At 36.1% G+C, this 23,753-nt stretch overlaps 1 protein-coding gene across 7 annotated transcripts; it reads left to right on the forward strand.

Moving 5' to 3' along the window:
• The first annotated feature begins 17 nt into the window (after positions 1–17).
• NSUN6 (NOP2/Sun RNA methyltransferase 6) lies at positions 18–21,683 on the forward strand. Of its 7 annotated transcripts, none has more exons than XM_053957416.1 (12): positions 18–205; positions 2,925–3,019; positions 3,729–3,884; positions 5,540–5,619; positions 6,351–6,460; positions 9,119–9,272; positions 10,738–10,819; positions 11,829–11,948; positions 14,044–14,188; positions 15,863–16,011; positions 16,815–16,940; positions 20,091–21,683. In XM_053957416.1, the coding sequence occupies exons 2-12, from the start codon at positions 2,945–2,947 to the stop codon at positions 20,301–20,303; spliced, it is 1,410 nt and encodes a 469-aa protein (XP_053813391.1). In that variant the 5' UTR covers positions 18–205; positions 2,925–2,944; the 3' UTR covers positions 20,304–21,683. The 7 variants fall into 7 exon arrangements, with proteins under 7 accessions (XP_053813391.1, XP_053813147.1, XP_053813226.1 ...); XM_053957172.1 differs by lacking the exon at positions 18–205 and adding an exon at positions 713–771 and having other exon boundaries at positions 2,911–3,019; XM_053957251.1 differs by lacking the exon at positions 18–205 and adding an exon at positions 916–1,149.
• Positions 21,684–23,753: the final 2,070 nt, after the last annotated feature.

Below are 23,753 nucleotides of genomic sequence, written 5' to 3' on the forward strand. Positions count from 1 at the left end.
CCGCCCCGGCGGCGCGGCCCGCGCGCGTCACTGCGGCGTCATGGCGGCGGCGGCAGCGTGTCTGCGGGGATAGTCGCGAGGAGACGCCAGGGCCGGTGGAAAGCCGAGGGGCTTGCGGTCGGCACACTCGGGAGGACGGAGCCGTCCCGCAAGGGGCGAATGCTGAGAGGAACGCTAGGCCCCCGCCGCGGTGGTCGGTGCCGGGGTGAGAGGCGCTGGCAGCGCGCCTTTTGCGACCCCGTGTCCTTCAGCCCGGCGGTGCTGTGGCCTGTCACCGGCCTCTGCCATTGGGAAAGGTTGAGGGTTTCAGGGCAGGCAGTGCTCCCGTGTATAGTAAAACTTGTGAAAGCAGCGGATTCGCTTTCAGGGCTGTGCTGCAGGTTCCTAAGCTGAGCTCCTGCGGGGGAATTCACCCGGGTTTCCTCGCAAGCAGCACCTTGGGGAGGGTCAGTGCGCACGAGCCCGGCTCCGCGCTAGCGAGCGAGCCCGCGGGCATTTAGGTGCAGAATCGGTGGAAGTACAAAGCCTGTTATTTTACTCCACGCGGCAGAATTTCGGAAAACAAAACAAAACAAAATAAAAAAGAAGCGATGTCAGCAACGTCTTGTCCGATAAGCTCGGGCGCGCCGCGGGCTCTGCGGCCGTCGTCCCCGTGCCGCGGTGGGAGCACGGGCGCTGCGCCGCGGCGTGCCCGGCTCCCATGGTTACGCTGGCAGCCGGCACTTCCTGCTGCCGCCCGGAGGAGGCGGGGCCGGCGGTCCCCGGCGGTAGGTGTGTGTCGGGCGGTGGGTCTGTGTCTGCGCGCCGCTGCGGGCGGGCTGAGCGCCGTCCCGTCCGGTCCGGCCGGGGATGGGCACCGGCACCGGCACCGGCACCTGCGTGCTCCCCCCTTCTCGTGGAGGAGCCACGTGTGTGCCTCGGGTTCGTTGGCGCTGCGGTGGCGGTGGCGCGTCCTGCTGGGGTGCGGCCGCCTCCCGGGTACCTCTGGGCTGAGGCGCAGGGCCTCGGGGGGCTGCGAGGAGCTGCGCGTCCCGTTCCTCCCCGCTCCCTGATGTTTTCAGTAACAGGCGGGCGAAGGACTAAAGGCGTGAACGACATATTCCGATCCCTGCGACAAAGACCCCACTCGTTTTCCTCGTGTGGCAAAGGGTGGGTAGGGAGCTTTGAAAATCTTGCTCGGCATCTCTGGTGCTGGCTGCGTGTGACTTGCTGGTAGCGTTCATGTGCGTAGCTGGATCATAGCCCTGCTCCTGCATCGCGTTTGCTGATGTAGTTCCCCACAGACGCACATAAAAATCCGTGGAAAAAAAAAAATGTAAAAATATTTTCTTCTAAAGTCCATCATACCTTTTCTGGGACAAGGTGTACGGCACAGCAGGTCTGGAGGAAAAAAAAAATATTCAGGTACTACGAGCCTGCCTCCTGCTGAAAGTTTGAAGCCTGACTCTTGTACTTGGCACTAGGGGCACTAGGCAGTCTCCCTCACCAGCCTGGCTTCCTGCTGTATCTGAACTTACAAGCATCTGTCCTGTCCCTTCTCAGCTGTGTTCCCCAGCTTGGAAGATTGCCTTCATAATGTAAATATTTAAGTCACACATAGGGCTTAAAAACACCACATTTCTACATGTCTGCTTAATTATTTGCAGGATTCCAATTCTTAAGAAAGTTTAGAATGGGATTTTTTAAATGGCTGGTTTATTATGCTTCTGAAGAAAAACCTTTCAAAATATGAGCCATATGGGGATCTTTTTGTGATTGGTTTGTTTGGGTTTTTTGGGGGGTTTTGTTTGTGGGTTTTTGTTGTTTGGTGGTTTGTTGTTGTGTTTTTTTTTTGTTTTTTTTTTTTTTTTTTTTTTTTTTTTTTTGTTTTGGTTTGGTTTTTTTTTTTTTTTTTTCCCTGTAATGTAGGCATTCTAGGACAACAGGGACTTGATATGTCGCATTTTCTGAAATGTTAAATCTGAGCTTTGGTGATTTCAGTTGTAGCGACTGTTAGATTGTAGTACTATTGTAATACTATTAGTTTTTGTGGCAAAAGCAGGGAAAATTCTTGACATTTGGTAGACTTAAAAGGAAGTTAATTCAGTTGCAGTTCCTTTCTTTCAATAGCTGCTAATGTTGTGAATAAGGCTTTGAAATTCCTACCCATGAAACTTTGCCTTTGTCTAGTCTCATAGTCTCATTCAAATCTTAATCTTTTAGCATTAAGACTTGAATTGAATCAGAAATACTAAAAATAAAAAAATGTTCTTGAGGGGTTTTGTATGGTAAAAGTGACAAATAATCTCTTATTCAAATAAAATGAATACCAAACGTTCTGATCTCTCTAAGTATATTTAGTACAATGAAAATGTATTTCAATAGTCAAAATTCCTTATTATGAATGGAATAAACCTAGAGTGATGTTCTCGCTTTCCTTCCATTTAAGTTGTTGTAAGCAAATTCAAATTTTTAGGTAGTCTCATTCCAGACTGAAGTGTATATAATTTTTCAAAATTTTTGAGAGGTGGGCAGATACCATTTGGGAAGATAAGTGTATTTTGTTACCTACAGAGAAAAATGGTAAAGAGTAAAATCTCTATCAGAACTGAGCTACAATAAGACTTTATAGCTGGTCTTTTCAAGAGGAATAAAGCTACATCTTGAAATATCCTGTACCTTTTATCCATGTATTTTTTTTTCACCAGATAGCTTGAAGATTTATTTTAAGGATCAGTAGAATTCTTGTAATTGAGACTAATGTTACAGTCATATCCTGACCAATATTTGGAAATTTGAGTGCAATAAAATGGCATTATTAAAATAGGAAGAATCGAACCAACAGCTTAGTTTGTGGGTACATCTTATGTTAAATTTATAAACTTACAGAATATGATAAGAATCATGAAGAAAATACTTTGCTTATTTCAGTTCCTTGCCAGCAGATTTTAAAAACTAAAGGAAGATGTCCTTTTTCCCTAAAATCGTTTTCCAATATGAAGTTGAAGAGTATCTCACCAAAGTGTTCAGAAATAATGAGGTATGTGACATAGCTACCCCTAACCATCACAAAATAATAAATGTTTGTGTAACTTTAATACTTTATAATAAAATATTGTCTTCACATTAAACATGGAGTTTTTATATAAAATATTTCTATATTTAAAATATAAAATTACTGTTTATGCCCATTAGCTCAAGGTAGCATACAAGTATTTAAATTAAATTGAGTATAAATCAGAGAATTCAGTTTTGGATCCCACTGAAGAGTGGATCATAGATAATTAAGCACATATTCACCACATAATATTGACAAGAAATACTCCATTACCCAATGTAGAATACTACAGACAATCTATTAATTCCTAATGCCAAGGATAAACAAATTGCTTTTTTATGTGCATGTTTATCAGTATGAAAGTTACTGATTAATAGATTTGAATTTAATTTTCCATTTCCCTAGGGCTGGTCTATATACAATAGCAGAGAGCTCTCTAGCAGTTGCTTTGATACTTGCTGCAAACTGTTTGTGGCGATTTTGCTGATACAGCTGTTTTTCCAATAAGTATTTTTCATTAAATTTATAAGGCTTCCAGTGGAATTAGGCTTCCAGACATAGACATTTGTCACTATTGCACACCACACAACAATATCCCTCAATTTCTATGGAATGTTTATTCAGTGGTGTTATTTTGCATTGAGCAAGAGGCTTCTGTGTGAATCTCTTAATATAAAATCTCTTCTTTCAGCTTATCACTGCTTTAGGTACACAGGAGGCAGAGAAAAAATACCAGTCTCTGTTAAGTCATCTATCTCATCCACCAGCTTTTACAACTGTAAGAGTAAATACCCACTTGGCCTCGGTGAAACATGTGAAAAAATTGCTATTTGAAGAGATCCAGAAGGTTTGTACAATTTCTTTGTTACAACAAAATAGCAGGTTATTTCATCTTTCATCTGAACATGAGACCTTTTCATTACTGGAAACTATACCTTACCTCAATGCATCCAGTGGTATTAACATTATAAAATCACACTGATTTCCTGCCAGCATTGAACATTAAATGAAAATGTATTGTCTATCAGTATCCCTCATCTCACCCCTCCAAGAAAGGCAGTAACAGGGAAAAGGCATCCAACTCTTTTTCGTATGGCAGAATTGATAGGATTGAGGTACTGCTGTGGTAAATAATGTAAAGGTGTCATAAGTCTGTAGGAGAAGATGACAGATAAAAAGGATAGCTCAGTGTGCTGTCTTCAGCATGCTTAGAACACTTGTTTAAGACTGAAGGAGAATGTCTGTATATCTAGATATCATTGGAGAAACCGTTTAGGAAAGTGAGAAAATCAGTTTGTTTTGGAAACTGGAGCCATGGTGATGCTCTGCAGCCACTGTATTTTCTTTTTTTAAACCTGTTTTTAATCCTTATATAATTTTCTGCATTTTTACTTATTTTAATTAAAGGTTTATTTATCTGATAATATGTAACCCATTATGTTTAAGAAATGTATTATTTTGGAATTGTGTCCTAGATCTTCACTCTGTCTACAAAGTTCTGGTTCTTTAAGTAAATTATTAATGCTAGTGGGTGTACAGAGAGCTTTTACACGACAGGAGCCAAGACATTTCTGTGATGCAGAGGGAGTTGACAGTGTTCTGCTGGCTGGGATGGTAATGAGTTTTGCTAATTTTAGTTTGATTGTAGAAGTCTGGAAATGGGTATTGCAGGGTTATATTATGTTTTTAGAGAAAAGGATTTGCTGAAAACTGACTTAAGATGAGCTTTTCAAAAACTTCTTGTTTTTTGAAGTGTGATTACACGTTAGAAAAGGAAACCACATAACGCTTTTGAGCAGAGGTATGGTCATGGATTGTTTCCTTTTTTAAGAGAAAATATTTATTAGATGCAAACTGATTTATGGTTTTAAATGCTTTAAGGTTTTATTTTAGAAGGCTCAGATGAGAAGACATCTGAAGACGTTTTGTTTAAATCCTGGAACCTTTATAAAATAGCATTGTTTTTTTCAGCTAAATACATAACTCGGCTATTAGTGCCCAAACTTGGACTGACAAGAAAAATGAAAATTATTGCCAGCCTGGCCTATTAAGTAAGACAACCAATTCATGAGTAAACAGTGGCTTATAAATACTAACATCTAAGAGTTAACACAGAACACACCCAAGCTTCTAGGGTGTTGTCACTGTGTTCTGTGTTCTGATAATTCAGCCTTCTTCCAGAAGAAAGCAATAGCCATTAATAGGGTTATGAGTGTCAGAACACTCTCCCACTCCTTGAAGTCAGTTCTCAGTCAATCTCTTTGTGATTTTGTTATTTCTGGATTTGTTAAATGTTTAGTCTTTTGTACCAGTACTTTTAATATATATAATGTCTCCTTGCACACTATTTCCCAGCTGCTTTTAACTGTTTTCACTACTGTTGTGTTTTGTGCTCTACAGCTAGAAATTATGAATGGAAAAATGGTTTTCAGTTTTAATTAGGTATTTAAATATTAAGTTTATTACTAGTGCTTACTAATTATATTTTTTTTAATGAAACAGCAATTTAAAGGACTATGTGTTCCAGTTCTCGAGCACCCAAAACTTCAGGACATTTTACTAATTCCTGTCATTGGACCCAGGTTTGAAATTTTCAGTCTTTAGCCTTAAAATGTTGTGTAATACAATTTTCTTACAGATTCCTTGTTAAACAGTTATTATAACTAACTCACTATAACTGAGGCACAACTTCATTTGTATTATGACCGCGTGGACAGTCCATACACTAACTAGGTCAGAGTTTTAGTCCTAAAAAATGAAAGAAAATATAGAGCTCTCTCCTTATTTATAAGACTAATGTTTTAGAGGGAGAAAGTGACATGTATGCATCCTCCCTGGAAAGTCAGGTAGGTGGCAGATAGAAGAACCAAACTTTTGCAGTGGAAAATAGAACTATGGCTTAGTACAGGCAGGGCTTCCTTCCACTGGAAGAAATGAAGTGGAATCAAGAGTTACTCAGCAGTTGTTAAACACAAAAAATCACTTCACAATCATCTGGCATAGGAAGGGATAGAGGACTATTTCTCCATCCCAGTATAATTTATTTGTATTCCTGTGTCAGATTCATAATAGTGGCAAAAGGTGCCAGAATCTGCGTTATTTTGAGGATTGTTTTTTTTCTTGATTCCTTCCTTTGATTTCTCTAGAACTAAAATAAATATTTTAAATGTAATACATGATAGTTAACTACTTTTTCTCTGTTATATCTGACAAGATCATAGTTGTGAACTAGGGTTTACTTGGGGAGTATTTGGCTTTTTTTTTTTTTCCAGTATACTTTTCTTTTTTACTCAATTACAATTTGTATTTCTAGGCGAGATTTAAAAAAATATGCATCTGAAGTCATTGTTGGAGCCCAGTGTGGATATGCAGTACTTCGAGGAGCACACGTTTATGTCCCTGGAATTGTATCCACCTCAAGATGTAAGAGTTCTCTAAATACACCCAATTAACTTGCAAAAATGGCAGAAAAAATGTCACCCTTGAATAATAGAAAAATGAATAGTGACACAAAATTGTTTTCTATTCTCAGCTGAAATTAATCTTACAGTTGTTGTTTATATGAGACTTTTTAAAGTTTTTCTGGCTTTTAAAAAAATATTTTCACTTTTATTTTACTTGTAATAAGTTATATGTAATTATTTCTCACTGGCCTGACCTGTTTTAAATTCCTTTTCCCATATAATTTGTAGCTGAAGTATTAGTTCTCAAGGATTTCAGTTTCTTGTTTCTAATTCCAAAATATTTTTAAAGTTGAATTTTCAAAGTAAAACCTGTTTTTAAGAATGTTTTTTTACTACTGAATACTGTAACTTTTAATATGGATGTTAAGTTGAATAAACTTAGAAAAGTTGGCTGCTTAAAAAAAATGGAATACCACATCTGGATGGTGACTAGGTGTATCTTGATTATTTAATAGATACAGATTTTTTATTTCTTCACTCAGTCATAAAGCCACTTACCTTCATGGTTCTGTTAGATTTTAAGTTACAAATAAAAAAAAACCCCAGATTTTCTTTATTTTAATCCATTGACGATTCATTTGTTTACATAAGAGAGATGTAGTAAAAATCTTTTTTTCATTGATGAGAAGAAATTTATGTCAGTTTTTATGTCAGATTCTTAAGAAAGGGAAATTATACATCAATGCATATGAGACAAGATTAAAAAATCTACATATGCATGCTTTTTGTTCAGCAACCTATTTTTGTTATTTAAATGTCAAATTAACTTTATGTAAAACCAGTATAATTTTGGATGATTCACCTTATTATTCTATTGTGATGAGATCTAGTGATCATCTTAATTCTTCTTATTAAACAAAACGAGTCAGAAAAGCATTTATCAAGTCACTTTGTTTCCTTTCAGGAAATAACCTTCAAGAAGTTTTAAGCATGTGCTTAAGTCCAATTCACTGAACAGGAATGTTTTTCAAACTGGAGCTTGATAATGAAATAAGTGTATTGGCATAGCAGTTGTTGGAACTGCTTATTTAACACAACTCCATAAATATTCAAATCCTTCTTTGAGTCAGCTAGTGATTTATCATAATTGCCACATGTAATTATGCATGTAACATCAATTAAAAAAATAAAGATACTATAAAACTTATGGAACACTTCAGGGGAATTGCAGATAAGAAAATAAAATAAAAGGGCACACTACCCACTTGATGCCAAATATAATAAGGCTGTATTAAGCACAGATGGTCTAACTAGGGAAAAAAATAGTACAGCAAGAACACATATTTAATTACTGATCTTGCAAACTTGCAAATGAGGGTAAACTAGTGATCAGGGGACTTTGAGCTTAATTTAACTAATTAAACTCTAACGTTTGTCTTTATGGAATGCTGCTGTAATCTACTTAAGAACCCTATTCAGGACTAGTGTATTTTGAAAGGATAGTTGTCAGCAGAGAGTGAAATAATTTATGTTTGAATACTGCAAAAAACATTGACTGATATGCTTGATGGAAGAGTTAAATTGCTGCAGGTTTTTGTTCAGTGAAGTTTAAGCTGACATTAATACTGAGCAATCACATAATTTTTTGTGTCACATTGTGTAAAAAAAAGGAGTATAAAAAATATATTTTCAATGGCTACCCAACAAATACTACAATTTAAGAATTCCAGGGCATTTAAGCATAATCAGAAGGGCACCTGAAAATGGGAAAAAGGATTCTCTAGTACAATTCCAAGAATTCTTGGGAAGCTGAACTGCCATTAGTCATGTTATAGCTTCTTGTTCCTCTAGCCTGTCAGTCACTTCAGAAGTGCAATTTTGGATTTTTTTTTTATTGCTATCAGAAGAGGCTTTTATTTTTAAGCGTATTTTTCAGCCAGCCAACACATAGCACTTGTTCACTATTATGTAAAATCACCTAAACAATCCATTTTCTATTTTTTTTTTCTAACTCAAAGTTTGTTAAGTCTGTAGGATTACACTTCTAGAGTTTGGTGTATATTTACATACTTTACTGATATGGTGGGTTTTAATTGGAGATACAAAACTCTCCAAGAGGATTATTGAGAACAGCAGTTCCCTTAAAGGGAAGAAAGCCAGACCAGAACAAGAATATATAATCACTTGTGTCAAAGCAATAAGTAGTTAGAAAAAAAAGAAGCTATAGCTATGTTCTAGGTAGCTATTGAGAGGTCATTAGAAAATTTAGCACTCCTGTCTTAGTTCAGTAAGTGTGAGCAGTGTTGTTTCATGTACTTGTGTGCTTGGAGCACACGTGGAGGACTGGATCCTGAAGAGTGTGCTTAAAACTTATGGGTGACCTTGCCATGATAAAATAAATAAAAAGCAAGTTTGTGTAGCCTCTTAGAAAACAAGACACAGTGCCTGACTTGCAGCTTGATGTCTCTCAGTACCTCCAGTCATTTGGTAGCTGTCATTCACTGTGTAAAACTTTAAAGCTTTATATCAGTTGATCTTCCTTGATTACATTTAGGGAGTGTGAAGTTTGGTATGATAGAAGAGTTGAAATAAGTAGTCTACTGAAAATCCTTACTTGGTCACTACTGTTTTGTTAAGTGTCATAATGATTTAAAGCTTTCCATTTTTCTTTGTGCAGTTGTGAAAGCTGGAGATCTGGTTTCAGTGTATTCAGATATTGAAGGAAAATGCAAAAGAGGAGCCAAAGAATTCGATGGAGTCAAAGTTTTCCTTGGAAATGGGATTTCAGAACTCAGCCGCAGTGAAATCTTCAGTTCAAGTGCCCCACTGAAGTAAGTCCATAGTAATTGCAATCTACATGTAAAAAATTTCAAAGGGAAGGAAGAAGATGGGAAAACACTTTGAATTATTTTGTACCTTATGTGAAGTCACAAGATGGCTTTGCATGTTGAGATTTCCAGTATTTTTTGGGAAGCCGTTAGTTTCATAGTGGGATCCAGATAACAATTTACTTGAGAGGTAGGAGGAAATAAGTGGGAGTCTTTTAATAATTTGTTTATTCAGTTCAGTAATATCAAACAGAACTGACAAATATTCTCACTATAGCAAAATTGCATTTTGGTGAATTGTTTAGTACTGTTTCCCCCTTTGGAAGGAACAGAAGTGCAGCCTTGTCAATTTCTCCATATTTTAAAAATATCTTAGAGGCTTTTTTTTTTTTTTTTGGTAGGACAAAGGACAGAACATAACGTCTGGTATCTTAAAAAAATTACTAACATTTGCCAAAATAGTTACCTATTTCAAGATTACTTGCTTTTCTATTTTGTTGATGAAGCACGTGGTTTATTCTTCTTGTGTCACCTAAAACACATATAAAAAGTAATGTAAAAGACTATGGATGTCGAATTAATGACCAAGACTTTACTTCCTGAGAACAAACTACAAAAGTTCTAGAGAAAATAAAGTACATTACCAGAGAATTTCTGATTTATGAGAGCTTAAATTAAGTAGTGGTAGGATGTAGCTATTGAGTTGGTGACAGCAGTATGTGACACTAAATCTGGTGTCTGCAAGTTTGCTTTCTCATATCCTTCCTTCTGGTTGGGCTGTCCAGTACATAGGCAAAATAATACTTTTTCTCTTTAGTAATATTTTGTTTGTAGACGTTTGTGTTGCTTTTTCATGGCTTTTCCTTTATTGTTATCCATTTCCTGGTATTGGTTTAACAATTACATCTGCATCAGAATTTCATCCATATTTAAAACTTTTAGGTGATTTCTAATTTCAAACCATAGCTTTGCAGGCAAATCAATGCTTCTGCAAGGCTTTTCATGTAGGAATTCTGTAGTATGACTGAAATCTCAGGAATGTAGGGAAAGGAGAAAAATCTAACTAGGAAATCACATGCCAGTGCCCTAGTGCATACACATAGCTAGCCAAAAGCAGTTATGGCTTGAAGTTAAGGTATTTAGGTCTGGTTTTATGCATTTCTTTACAGTATCAAGGCTTGGATTACATCTTGGTTTATCCTGTGTACAGAACAAGAAATTTGCTTTATGCAATTTTACAGATAGTTCCAATTTATCATGTAATGATTTTTTGCCATGATTTACTCAACTTAATGATGTCATTTTAGAGAATATCATATTACAAAATCATAGAAGTATTTTTCTTGGTTGTGCTTTCATTCTTGTAAGATTGTTGTCTCAAATTGCTATTTGTAAGCATGATGATTATAATTGACTACTGTTAAAATGTATAAAACTGAGTATTTGATTTTTTTTTCATGTTTTTCAGGGGGCTGGGCATAAGAATGATAGAGCCAGTCTACCTTAGTCCTTCATTTGACAATGTGCTCCCTAGTCATTTGTTTTTACAGGTATATTTGTTCCAAAACCAAAAGTCTGTACTATCTACAGAATAATGAATAGTCTCTTAACACACATTCATGGTTTCTACATTCCTTGTGCACTGTAGCACCTAATTCAGTCTTTGGATTTGAGGAACACAAAGCATTTTAAATTAAGTCAGTATCTACATGTAGGTGGTTTAATCATACTGTGTCTGAGTTATTATAAGGGATTTCAAAGCAACATAAGAGATATTCACTTAAAAACGTAGAAATTCCTCTTGCACAGATACTCTGCATAGAACTACGAGATTTTGGAATCTGCCTATGAATCTTGCAATATGAGCCCCTTTCAAGGTACATAATTCTGTAGATAATCAGGAAAATCTCCAAATACTAGGTTGATTTGAAGCTGTCATTTATGTATTAAAGGCAACTTTAAAAGGTTTTTATTCCTTTGTGTTGAACTGAGAAGAAAGTATTTCCATATTGTCTAAGGTGCAGTACTGTGCACAATTATTGCACATTCATTCCTTTCAGTGCAGCTGTTCTGTTTATACAATTAGTAGCACAGTTCAGCTTCTTCCTACTTTAATTCAACAAGCTTAGTTAGACGTCTGCATTTTGATCTTACTGTTCTTTAGCCGCTCCAATATGTTAATACAGTAAATATTCTAATAAACATGTTAATATAAAGTATTTGTAATAAACAGAGCTGCTCTGCTCTGTGCCAGTATCAGCTTATTTTAGTTGGATTTTTAGCACTGTAGTCTCCTCAGTCATGAGCTCTTAAACTTCAGTCATAGATACTCAGACGTAGCTTTAAATAATGAGCCACTGGAGATTTCTGATGTAAACTGTCCATTATATATAATATAAATAGTTCATTTTCTGTCAAAGAATTGAGAGCAATATCATAGGTATCTTCCCTGCTGAATGAATTACATTTTTAAATGCAGTTGCCATTCCTTAATAAAGGAGTTGATGCAGGGTAAAAAGTTGGAATTCTCCCATATTTAATTATATGTTTTAATTATAGAATTTACCTTCTGTGGTTGTGAGCCATGTTTTAAACCCTCAACCAGGAGAGAAAATTTTGGATATGTGTGCTGCACCTGGAGGAAAAACAACCCATCTTGCAACACTAATGCATGATCAGGTAAGAGATGTAATTTGGCATTTTCTAAGGGAGAAAATCTGACTGCTGTTCATATGTACAGCTCTCATCACTTAACTATTAGAATGCACAGATAATTTACAGCAGCAAACAATATTTTGATATTTTACTTACCAATGAATTTTGCTACACATCAGTTACTGAAATGGCAACAGACAATCTTTATCAAGTATTCACCATCAGCTTTAAAGTCTTATTTGCTACAAACTGACAGTTATATCTAATTTCACTTTTTTAAATATTCTCAATTTATTTTTAATCATAGAATTTTTTTACATGCAGGGCATAGTTATGCAGAAATATGCTGGATTCATGAAACTGAGAGGCATAAAAATCAGGGGTTACTACGGTGTGGCAAAGAAACACACAACTCTCTACAAAAACTTACTGAAAAATATCTAATACAATTAGGATTTTTCTCAGTAAAAATTATCAATTCTGCATAGAGATATGATTTTAGGCTGAATTTCTAGTTTGAATTTGTCATTCTATGGTAGAATGTCACAAATCCAATATTATCTAATGAGAAAGCAATAAAAATGAGAAGAAACAAAAAAAATATGTAGAGAAAGACAAAGGAAAGGAGAACATAATAAAATAAGAATGTAGATATAGGATTACAACTTTGCATATGTTGAAATGTTATGTGCACAGTGAAATACAGAAATGCAGGTTACTCTTCTCTAGCAGAGGGGAAAAGCATGTAATATCTCCTATAAAATTTTGCAAGGCTTTATTATTTTTGTTGAAATAGGGTTATTAGAATATGTCAGATTGTTTAGAAGTCTTGCAGTTACATTATGCAGTACTGTGACAGTTGCCTGTGCATAAATGTGAAGGCACGGCATGTAATGAGAAAAGGCAGGTATTCAGTTCTGTGATGGTCTGTGGAAGTGTTTTCTTCCATCAGTATGGAACAATGGCAGAAGGCCATCCTTTCCAACCCAAACCATTCTATAATTCTATTGTTTCTGTATCTCTGCAGTATGCACAGATGTGCAGCAAATCTCCTGTTCTTGCAACAGATGAAACTTTGAAGCAGAGTCAGCTCCTAGAGTACATGTGCAGTAGGTGTTAGGGGACAAGTAGGAGGTGATTTGGCTCACAGCAGCTGAAGACTGGACACCACTGACACAACATAAATCCATTCTTGCCTCTCAGTCCTAGATCTACATATTGCCTCACATGCCATACAGATAACACCTTACCTTTACTGATTTTTTTTTTACTTCTTGAACTATCTTAGTCATGTTACCCTTCTATAAGACTCTAGAGAGCCATCACCAAATAGAAAAAAGTTGTTTTTTTCTCAGCATATTGTGTTTGCTGTAGGAGGTCTAGTCCAAGTTTTTGTTTCTTGGGTTGTTCTGTTCTGGATTTTACTGATGCTACTGTTTACTTTCCTTTGTGTTTTCATGTAGCAGGTAGTGATGTGTGTCTTTTAAAATTTATTTTGGGGAGGAAAAAAGAAATCTTATTTTTACATAATAGGAATTGTGTAATTGTGATTTCCCTCCCCTCACCTCTAAACTTATTCTAGTATTTACACTATTTCCCAAAATAACTTGAGTGACAATTACTGCAAGTATTCCAATATGTTATGAATCTGAGCAAGTCAGAGACATGGCTGTGGGCCCCATTACCTCAGCTCTGAGCTGTAGTGTGATCATATTTCCTACTCTCTCCATACAAGTTTAAAACCTGTTGACCTATTATGCCATGTATTTGAGGCTTCTATCCTCATTCAAATGATTAAATTTTTATCTTAGTGCCCAGTTCAGCAGTTCAAAATAAACAAAAAGAAACAAACAACAAAACCACTTTCCTGAAGTCAGATATTACAGAATCCCTTAGAGTGACAGTGCCAAGCAGTCAGAATGTCCACAGCTTCAGACTAATGTGGCTATTGTGGAAAACATGTGGGAATAAGGACTGCAGGAGTGTGGATTTAAGAATAAAATAGTTCTGTAGGGAAGACTATACTTTATTTATTACACTGCCCAGGATTGGGGAAAGGAAATCAGAAACATCGATTTAATCCCTATGCTTTTAATGAAAACTTCGGGATTTTTTTCAGGGTGAAGTCATAGCCATGGACAAGATAGCTAACAAGATCAAGAAAATCAAGCAGAATGCTGAATTGCTACAGTTGAATTGCATTAAGGCCTTTTGCTATGATGGAACAAAGGCCCTTTCAGTAGAGAAGAGAGAGGATAAACAAGGTAAAATAAACAATTTGGGTAGTTGTAGCTTCTAGAAGAAAATAGTAATGTTTTGCAAAAACAGTATTAAACCTGTCACAGGTTTACAAGTCCTTAGGCAGATACCGAAGTTGCTTCAGCACTGTGAATGCGCTTTTATTTTCTACTCTTTTGCGATTATCAGCCTCTCTATGAAGCAAATAGAAAGTCAAATTATCTGTCCTTGTCATAACCTAATATTCTCAAAGGAAATGCATTCCTTTCCCAGATAATATCGAAGACTGAAGAAGCCTTAAAGCTTCTTACATGATCACATTTAACCCCATACTGGGAAGTTTATGAGCTAGTCTGAGAAAAAAAAAAATTTTGCAGACTTGCTTCACTTTTCTTCCTCATAATCCTCATCAGTAAAATGGGGTTATTAATACCTAACTCCCAGGAGTATTGCAAGGTTTAGTTCATTGATGTTTGTTCAGCTGTTCAAGGGAAAGTTATATACAAGCGCAGTGTATTATTTTAAGTAATTTCATTTGCTTTTTTGAAGTGATGCAGTTATGATATTGGTTCTGTTCCCATGATGGAATTATTTAAATGGTATCTGCTGCCTTGATTATTTTTAGTTTGTTGTGCAAAGTATGCTGTTCTTTCTCAGTCTATTTTATCTCAGTCACTGGTTAGCCTAAGTAGGAATCAGATTACATAATTCACCTTCTTTGTCCCTATGCATTGCAGTTATTCCTGCTTTGGAGGAACAAAGGTACTTTCTTAAGAGTCTTTTTATGAACATCAAATATTGTAGGTGGCAAGTAGCAATTACGGAGATTAACAAGAGCAAGCTGTAATACAGAGAGATAATGAAGGCTTTTCTGTACATTCCTGCAAGTAACATTACATATTTTGAACATTTTAGTAATGGATCAGAGGTAGATAAACCAGATAGACTCATTTTGTAGTCAGGAAAAAGCTAGGTAGCAGTAGTGTGATAATACAAGTTCGGCAGCAGTAGTACATAGTGATGCTGAGCCAATCTCCCTAGCACTGGGAGATAGAAATTTCTGGGCTGTTGATCCATTGGGGTACAGATTAAAGGATAGGCTCTGCATATGGAAGGATACATATTGTCATCCAGGTAACAGTCGGAAATTGTTCTCTTCACAATCCTTTTTTACTGAATTGTTCTGCCATGAGAAGCTGCAGTAGTTCATGTTATTATGAAGTGCTTTATTTTATCTAGCTATGCATACATCACAAGAAACAGTTATTATATAGACAGTCCAATTATTATAAGGCAGTCTCAGTGATTAACTACGGGTTTGTCTCAGTAAAGGTGTGCACACTTTTGAGCTGACTGTGGTTCTTTACAGCCTACATGTACCCAGCACCTCTGACCAATCATATTTCAACTTTTTTGATTACTTTTACATTTTACTTTCAAATATCTGAATTAAGTTAAAAAAATACTGCCTAGTGTGATCATTTTTGAGCTCACAGAACTTAAACTGTTCAGTTTTCTGGGAGAAGAAAACTGCCACCAGCAGTGCTCAGGCTTGTCTTTAGCTGAGACTAGTTTTGCAGACACTGTCTATAGCACATAAATGTTTTATGTCAAGGAAGTAGTAACAGCTTCTCCTTACCTACAGTGAAGTCTCAAGGAAGGAAACAGCCACATTTTACATTACTAACTGCTTTTTACAGAAGGACCTCCATTCTTATCAGAGTCATTTGATCGAATTCTTCTTGACGCTCCATGTAGTGGGATGGGACAGAGACCAAACATGGCTTATTTCTCAACTCTAAAGGAAGTGACTTCATATCAGCCACTACAGCGCAAGCTTTTCACTGTGGTATGTGTTAAACATTGAGTAGATAAGCTAAATTGAACACAAATGCTTTTGCAGCATAAAACTTACCCAAGAAATGGTGCCTCATTTTCCCTACTTTTTCAGCAGCCAAGAAGTATTAGGGTCCTCTTAACATCTCAGCTCCACCACATCTGTTGCTAGGTGAAGCCAATTCATTGGAGCATGGTAAAGGTCTGTGTAATCCATAATAAATAAAAAGCTTTGTGTTTTTTTACTTCCCTCAATTTCATCAGTTTTACATGATAATAATTACAAAGGTCTAAGTCACAGAGCAGGTGACTTAGGAACATGCTAAGGAGTGTGCTTGGGCTGATGCTGAAGGATAAGATGACACTTGTCAAAATCTGAATGATACATATTCAAAGTGAATGACAGCACTTGAAAAGCAGCATAGATACAGCTTCCATGCCAAATACATGGAAACAGTTGACATCTGATATAACTGACATAAGTATTGTGTATCCATGGTTGGCAGCAGGTGGTGAAAACAGATCTAATCTGTCTGGGGTATTCAGAGCTGCACAAATAACAAATCTTACAAGGTGAATCATCTCAATGACATTAATAAACTGCATGAGCTATAATGCCTATTTGGAAAGAAGAACCTTTCTAATCCATGTTATCCTCTGCTGTATTCCCTGAGAGGAATTAGTATCATAACAGTTTGAGTTTAATTAAGTGTTCAGTTTTAATATTCTAGGGACATGGGTTATTAGTTAATGTTGCTTAATATGAAAGTTTGAAATTTAAAAATAAGCTGAAATATTGTTTATTTCTCCCTGCAGGCAGTGAAGTTGCTGAAGCCAGGAGGTGTTTTAGTATATAGTACATGTACAATTACACTTTCTGAAAATGAGGAGCAAGTTGCTTGGGCCCTGAAAACTTTTCCATGCCTCCAGCTTCATCCACAGGTAATACTATTTTCAGGGTACTTCACACAATCTAGTGATTTTATTTTGGAACTATAAAGTTACACAGTATATTTACTATCAATAAATCTTTTTTTCACTGTGGACAATTTTAACTGCTGTGGATAGAAATAACAGAAGGATTTATGAGGCTTTTAAAAAGTCTATTTTTGTGCTTAATTGAGCTTATTTAGGCATCATTAAGTATTTTCCCACTCTGTATTATGGGTTTTTTTTATTTGTACAACAATCTATTTAAAACACAACAGGGACAAAAGATAGGTCGGACAGGTTAAAATTTCTCTTGCAGTTTCTTTAATGCATATATTTTATTCTCTTCTTTTGCACATTCACAGGAGAGGTGAAGTTTTTTTTTTATTAATGCCACTGAAGTCATGAAGACTTGCATATAAAGTATGGGACATAAATGAAAATAAATTTTTATTTCAAAGAAGGAGAATTTTATATGTATGGGACCTATTTTGGATTTATTTAAAAGGAATGGGAAATAAATTATTTCAGGCTTAATGTCCCAAGAACGTACCTTGTCTTTTTTGGAGTCAGTGTCTACCATTAAGATGTCTGGAAGGAGGTAATACATATAGGTAGATACTAGAATGTTTTTATCTATACTAGCTACAGTTCATACAATTTGGAAATACCTGTTACCTTTTATAGTACTTCACGAGGATTTATCATCAGACCACGTGTGTCCCACTTCCTTTTTAATGATGAGTTGGGTGTGGTAGTTATTTATCATCATGGCTTTGAGGAAGAGTCTAACTCTGATACCTGTTTAGCTTACACATTCCATGATGACTTGTACCTGTCTTAAGAAGCTTAGATGAATCTTTAACTGAAACTTAAAAAATATACAATAGCTGTACAATGAGAAATTAATATGACAGCTGGTAAAGATTTAACAGAACTGAAGCTCTTCCTCAAAGTTTTTTATGGTGTGTTCTTCTGTCTGTATTCTCACCATCCATTCACTAAGAATTTTTCAGTGCCAGACATTTCAACTGAGATAATACATTTAACCTAACAGCATAAAAAATCCTCTTTGATAGAATGACAGAATAAAACACAAGCCTTATTAACTCAAATGCAAGATTAATTCTTGCTATATAAACTTTCTCTCACCAGTAATACCAGTCTTGAATAAAGCACTGTTTTTCACACACATATGCCATATCTGTAAAAATAAATCTTTTATGTATAGTATATTTTAAATAAGATGACACTGAATTGTTTACCCACATGTAATTTATAATACCTTATAACTAGTTGCCTGCTAGTGTAAACTAAGGTGATCTTTTCCAATGAACTTGAAGCAGGAGTCTGCAATCTACTTACCTCATGTTCCTTTATGTATTTATTTCCCATATTCTTTAGTCTCAATAGATGCCTCCTTTTTTATCCAGTCCACTGTTTCCCACTTTCTTGGTTTGGCAACAGATCCTGGAAGCACATTGGGTAATGTGCGCAAGGAAAAAACAGGAGATGGAGCCATAAGCATTGTTCTTGTAGGTGGAGGTTACCACATGGCAGCTGCTTCTTTGTGCAGACTTCCTCTTAGGAGTTTACAAAGGAGATACTGTAGATCAGCTTAAATGCTGTAACTTAGCTGGAAGGAAAAATGAAAGGTCTGCCTTTAAGCAAGTTACTTGAATCTGTGGAATACTGTTTTCCCTAGAATTTTACCTTTCCTTACTTCTATTACATCAAGTCGCTACCTGTGTCTCCCTTTGTATATTACTTTTCTCTCAATTTGCAATAGACACCTCTGTCTTTTGCCTGGAAACCTGCTGAGGGAAAGGAAGAATCAGTCTGTAACCCCTTGGCTACCCAGCTCTCCAGCCTGCAGTACATGGTTAAGCAGCTATCATCATATGCTGACTGGGTGAGCTCATGAGTTAGCAAAGTGTGATGGCTGAAAAAATGCTCTGCTGTAGGCTGCATTATGGACTACATTAGACTAGATTGACAAAGGAGATCTATTTTTGATATTGCAGTGCCAGCTTTTGCACACTTTGTTCCATCTCCTTACTGAATGCATTGAAAGAACAATCCAGCTAAGAATTAATTTTTCTTTCAGGAATTAGGGTATTAAATAAGAAGCAGTCAAGGCTATTCACAAGAAATATTGAGAAGAGGGCTGGGATTTTAAGTCCTTCTCCTCTCCAGGATTTTGAAGCCAAATGTTATCTCTTGAAATAGATTCTTTCTTTCTTCTCTGTCTCATAGACATGCACATGTAACAGTAGTCCCCTTTACCTGTTAGTTTTATTACATGATGAGAAAACTCAAAAGTTACATTTTTCTGCTGCATCATCTTCCAAAATGATGCCTCTTCAGGCAGTAAAATATTCTGGACTGGGGCTTTTAGTCTCTCCAGTTGAAGTTTTTACTGTGAAGAATCCCAGTATTTTAGGTTGGACATCAGGAAGAAGTTCTTCACAGAAAGGGTGAGTGAGTTTTGGAATGGGCTGCCCAGGGAGGTGGTGGAGTCACAGTCCCTGTGGATGTTTAAGGGAAGACTGGATTGCAGTTGGTGCCATGGTACAGTTGACAAGATGGTGTTAGGTCATAGGTTGGACTTGATGATTTCCAAGGTCTTTTCCAACCTAGCTGTCTCTGGAATTCTACTGATGATACTGGTAATGGGCTAAGGACTCATTATTTTTGACTTAACTCATAGCTGTTAAGTCAGTATACAGAAGTGCTGAATGATTTAGAAGTGGCAACCTAAACCCTTTAGACTGGCTGTCTGGTGGTAACAGCTTTCTTGGGATGTTTCAGCCCTTGGAGTGATGAATTGTTTTAGACCTGTTTTAGCACCTGAATTGTTTTAGCACCTATCCTCAAAAAGTGCTCTAAACTACAGAGATAAAGTGGATGAGGGGCATCACCACCTCCTCAAAATACTTGTATATATCTTGTATAAATCTTGTATATATGTTTGAATAATATTGGCCAGATGAAGGAAAGAAATGAAGCCACATTACTTCTGGATCTTATGGTGTGAGTGATACAAGCATAGCTTGTCCATGTTAATTGTTCGGTAGCTCTGCATATCCTCAGCAGAATACATTTAGGGCATTTAAGAACTTTAGAGATGCAGTAATTTGTTTTTATTTGTTACTTGAACAGGAACCTCACATTGGAGGAGAAGGCATGAAGGGAGCTGGACTATCACTTGATCAGTTGAAGCTGCTACAGAGATTTGATCCATCTGCTGTGACATTGCGAGGAATGGATATCAATTCTTTGCAAGATTCTGGAGAAGATGACCTGATTTCTTTGGCAAATAAAGACTGTATAGGATTTTTCATTGCAAAATTTATTAAATTGAACAGTAAATAAGGATTTGGGAATGCAACATGAAAAATACCTCAGTGAGTCTAAGAACAGTTCAGACGTGAAGTGCCTTTCTTCCTGCTGCAATGTTACCAAGCCAACGGGCTGACGGCAGGGTTGCTATGGCAGCACTAAAATCTGCCAGCTGTTCTGATGGGAAAGAGCCACAGGTTGCAGCAGAAAAGTCATGGCTGGGGGAAGGGTAGTATCACTTGTAAGTCTCCCTCTGCTTTTGTGTTTACAGCAGGTCACTGCCTGAATGACAATTATGTTCACTTATACTGCTGTCTGCTCTGGTTTCCCCTTATCTGCGGCATGCCTAGGAAGGGGATGTAAATTACTTTACAAAATGCAAACATAAAAAAATAGATGGGAACTATTACAATGAATTTTGGAAAGGGTAGTTTTCTATGTAGGTTTACCAATAGTTAGTTTCATTAAATAGTGCTTCTCAAAATACTGCAACATTTTACAAAGAACTGTTTTATAAATTGATACTTAGAACCTCATTTCTCTTTTATTTTAATACAAGCAAGATTCTCTGTACACATAGTATATACACAAAATACGATTAGGCTTTGTAGCATGTCTTTTATAGCAGCATGAATATATTAAACCATCTCACTCTGGGAATGTAAATAAATATTGTTTCAACATCAAACTTCCCATGCATAAACTGTATTGGTTCTGAAATAGCCTATTGGACGGGCTGACAAGTGACAGTTTTAAAATCAAACATTTGTAACAGAAGGGGCTACAGTTATGATTAATATATCAAAAGACAGAAAACAATGAATAATACCATCTGAAATGTTGCAAATCATCTTTCAAACAATTAAGGATATTAACTCTTTATTGGTTAGAAAGCATCACCAGCTAAAATCATGAAAATTGAAACTGGGGAAGCATGCTAATGAAAACTGCCTTACTACACTGCTTGAAGTTTAAATAATCTAAATTTCTTAAAAGATGTTAGATGTATTTGAAAATTCTGCTTCAGTTCCAGTTTGAACAGTATTCTCAGTCCTGCTGGAACTGACAATAGCACTAAAGAAGGAAAGCTAAGGACAAGGAAAAACAGAAGCTGACGTCTATGTGTGTTTGGAGTTTTCTTCTCACTCATCAGTTTCCAGTTTTAGAAAGCATTATCTGAAAAAGTCTGTCTTTTCACACCTATTTGGTTGGATTAAAAAAAGCAATAGTTCTTTTATCATTTGTCTTTCTACTGTAAGAAGTGCATCTTTTATTTGCTTGCAATCAAAACAATCTGTACAATTCTCTTTCTCGGTAGTCTGGTTGTTTACTTCTATTTTCCATAAATGTTTTGATACTGTATGTTTCCTACTGCTCTTCAATAAAAGTGAAAGGTTTCTTCTGTCCTGCCAAGGTTGACAAGTACATCCTCTGTAAGACCTATCTTAGCAGGATAGGAAAATGGAATTCTTGTCTACTACTTCTCTACTTCTGTTGGTCATTCCTTGCCATTAAACACACCACGTCTAAAGAAAATGTAATATTGTTCCATCAATAGTAGGTGAGATATCCTATTTAGAGTTACGTAAGTTCATACTATAATTTTTCTAGGCTAAATATGGTGAAAATAATTACCTGGGAACAAAAGGGATGAATCTTATATTGTAGGAACGTGTTGAAATCTTTAATTCAGTGCTAGTAAAAAAACATTTTCTTTTTTGCAGATTACAGAAATTTTGTAAACATTAATCGGCACATATAAACTATATACTGAAGTCTGTATTCATATAAAGTAAGGAACTTTACCTCCAGTTTCATTAGCAGGATTTGTGCAATGCTGAATTTGAAAGAATTAAGATTGCTGAATTTTTAGTGGAATATTTGTTGAGACATCTCCCACTTCCTTTAGTTCTGTGTGACAGGCATTTTAAGGAGGTGACCTCACTTGATATTATAGAAGTTTCTTGGGGATGGGAAGAAAATGTAACTAATCTTTCATTAATTCCAGTGTAATTGCAGAGCAGACTTCATCTGAAAAAATTACTGATACATGAACTTTAGCTATTAGGGTTCTTTCTGCAAAAGTCAACTGCTAGCCTTAGAAGAGCACTCAGCATATTGAAGGGATTGGCCTCAGCTGTTTCCCGAGGCCCTGTCTCTGTTGGGAACAGGGGAGTGACTTTGTCAGGCAGGTCAGAACAGAAACTCAAGTAAGATGCTCTATCCCTTGAAGGAGTCAGCAGCCTTTCTCTCACTACAGGTGTGGCTAAGTTAGATGACTGAAGTTGGATGGATGGCCTTTTTCTTCTTTTCCAATCTTACTGTGACTTTAGAAGTGGTAGGAATACCTTCTCATTGACACAGTTCTGATGGATGGTGTATATATGTTTTAAACATAACATATGATTACTTTCCTGATAATCTTTACACACTGAATCATTGTGCTTCACCAGTTGATGCTGAAGCACAATGGAATATATTTATATATTTATACATATATATGAGATATATATATATTAAATTTAAAAGTTATTGTCATTATAATGAAAGATTAAACCTACAAAATAGATAGATTAGGCATGCAATCAGATCCTGTTCTTAACAAAGTCTGAAAAGTAGTTTTCTCTATTTGCAGAAATAATGATTAGTAATAATGCCAAATCTAAATATCTATCTTGGTCAGTATAAAGATACTAAAATAGGCAGCCTCATATATTATGAAATTATAATACAGTTTTTTCTTGTTTCAGTGTCACGGAATGCACCAGTTTTTTGGATCACAGGATTTCATATGCTTTTTAAGGAATGGGCTAGTGAAGGTGATCAATCAAGAAATGACTTTAAAGTGGGTAGTTTAAAATATAAAGAACTTTGTTTTTGTTTGTTTGTTTGTGAATAAGACATTTATGAGAAAATCCAATTTTGTACTGCTAGAATTCATTGCAGAGTAGGTATGCATGATAGATAAAAGTGGCAAGAATAAAGGAAGAAATGAGAATATGGATGAGTTAAAAGAACCTGCTTAATCTCTATTATATCTGATATAAACCTTTTCTGGGGCTGCGTAGGAATACATTTCTAGGGTGGTAAGATATAAAAAGAAACTGTCTATAAAACTACTGTAAGCTCATATGTAATAGTTTGTTATATAAAAGTAGGGAAATAAATTACAGACAAATTGCCAAGCAATAAAATTGATTGAATAACTTTTGATTAAAAACATTCACAGTAAAAATGGCATCCACATATTTTACAGATGATAGAAGAACCAAGATTTTGGTGAAAGATCTGCAATAAAGTAATAAATATAAGTAAATGTACACTAGAAATGTTATATTACACTCTGAGAAATAAATTTCTCTGTTTAAACTTTGTAATAAAGTTTTTTTAAATGTGCTCGATTTTTATGGATGGACTAGAATTAAAGTAAAAAATATTTGGAAAACAGCTTTCGGCCTGATGTTTTAAAGTAATCAGAAGTCA

Source organism: Vidua chalybeata, chromosome 1 (genome assembly GCF_026979565.1).
Source record: "Vidua chalybeata isolate OUT-0048 chromosome 1, bVidCha1 merged haplotype, whole genome shotgun sequence".
In the NCBI taxonomy this organism is placed as follows: domain Eukaryota; kingdom Metazoa; phylum Chordata; class Aves; order Passeriformes; family Viduidae; genus Vidua; species Vidua chalybeata.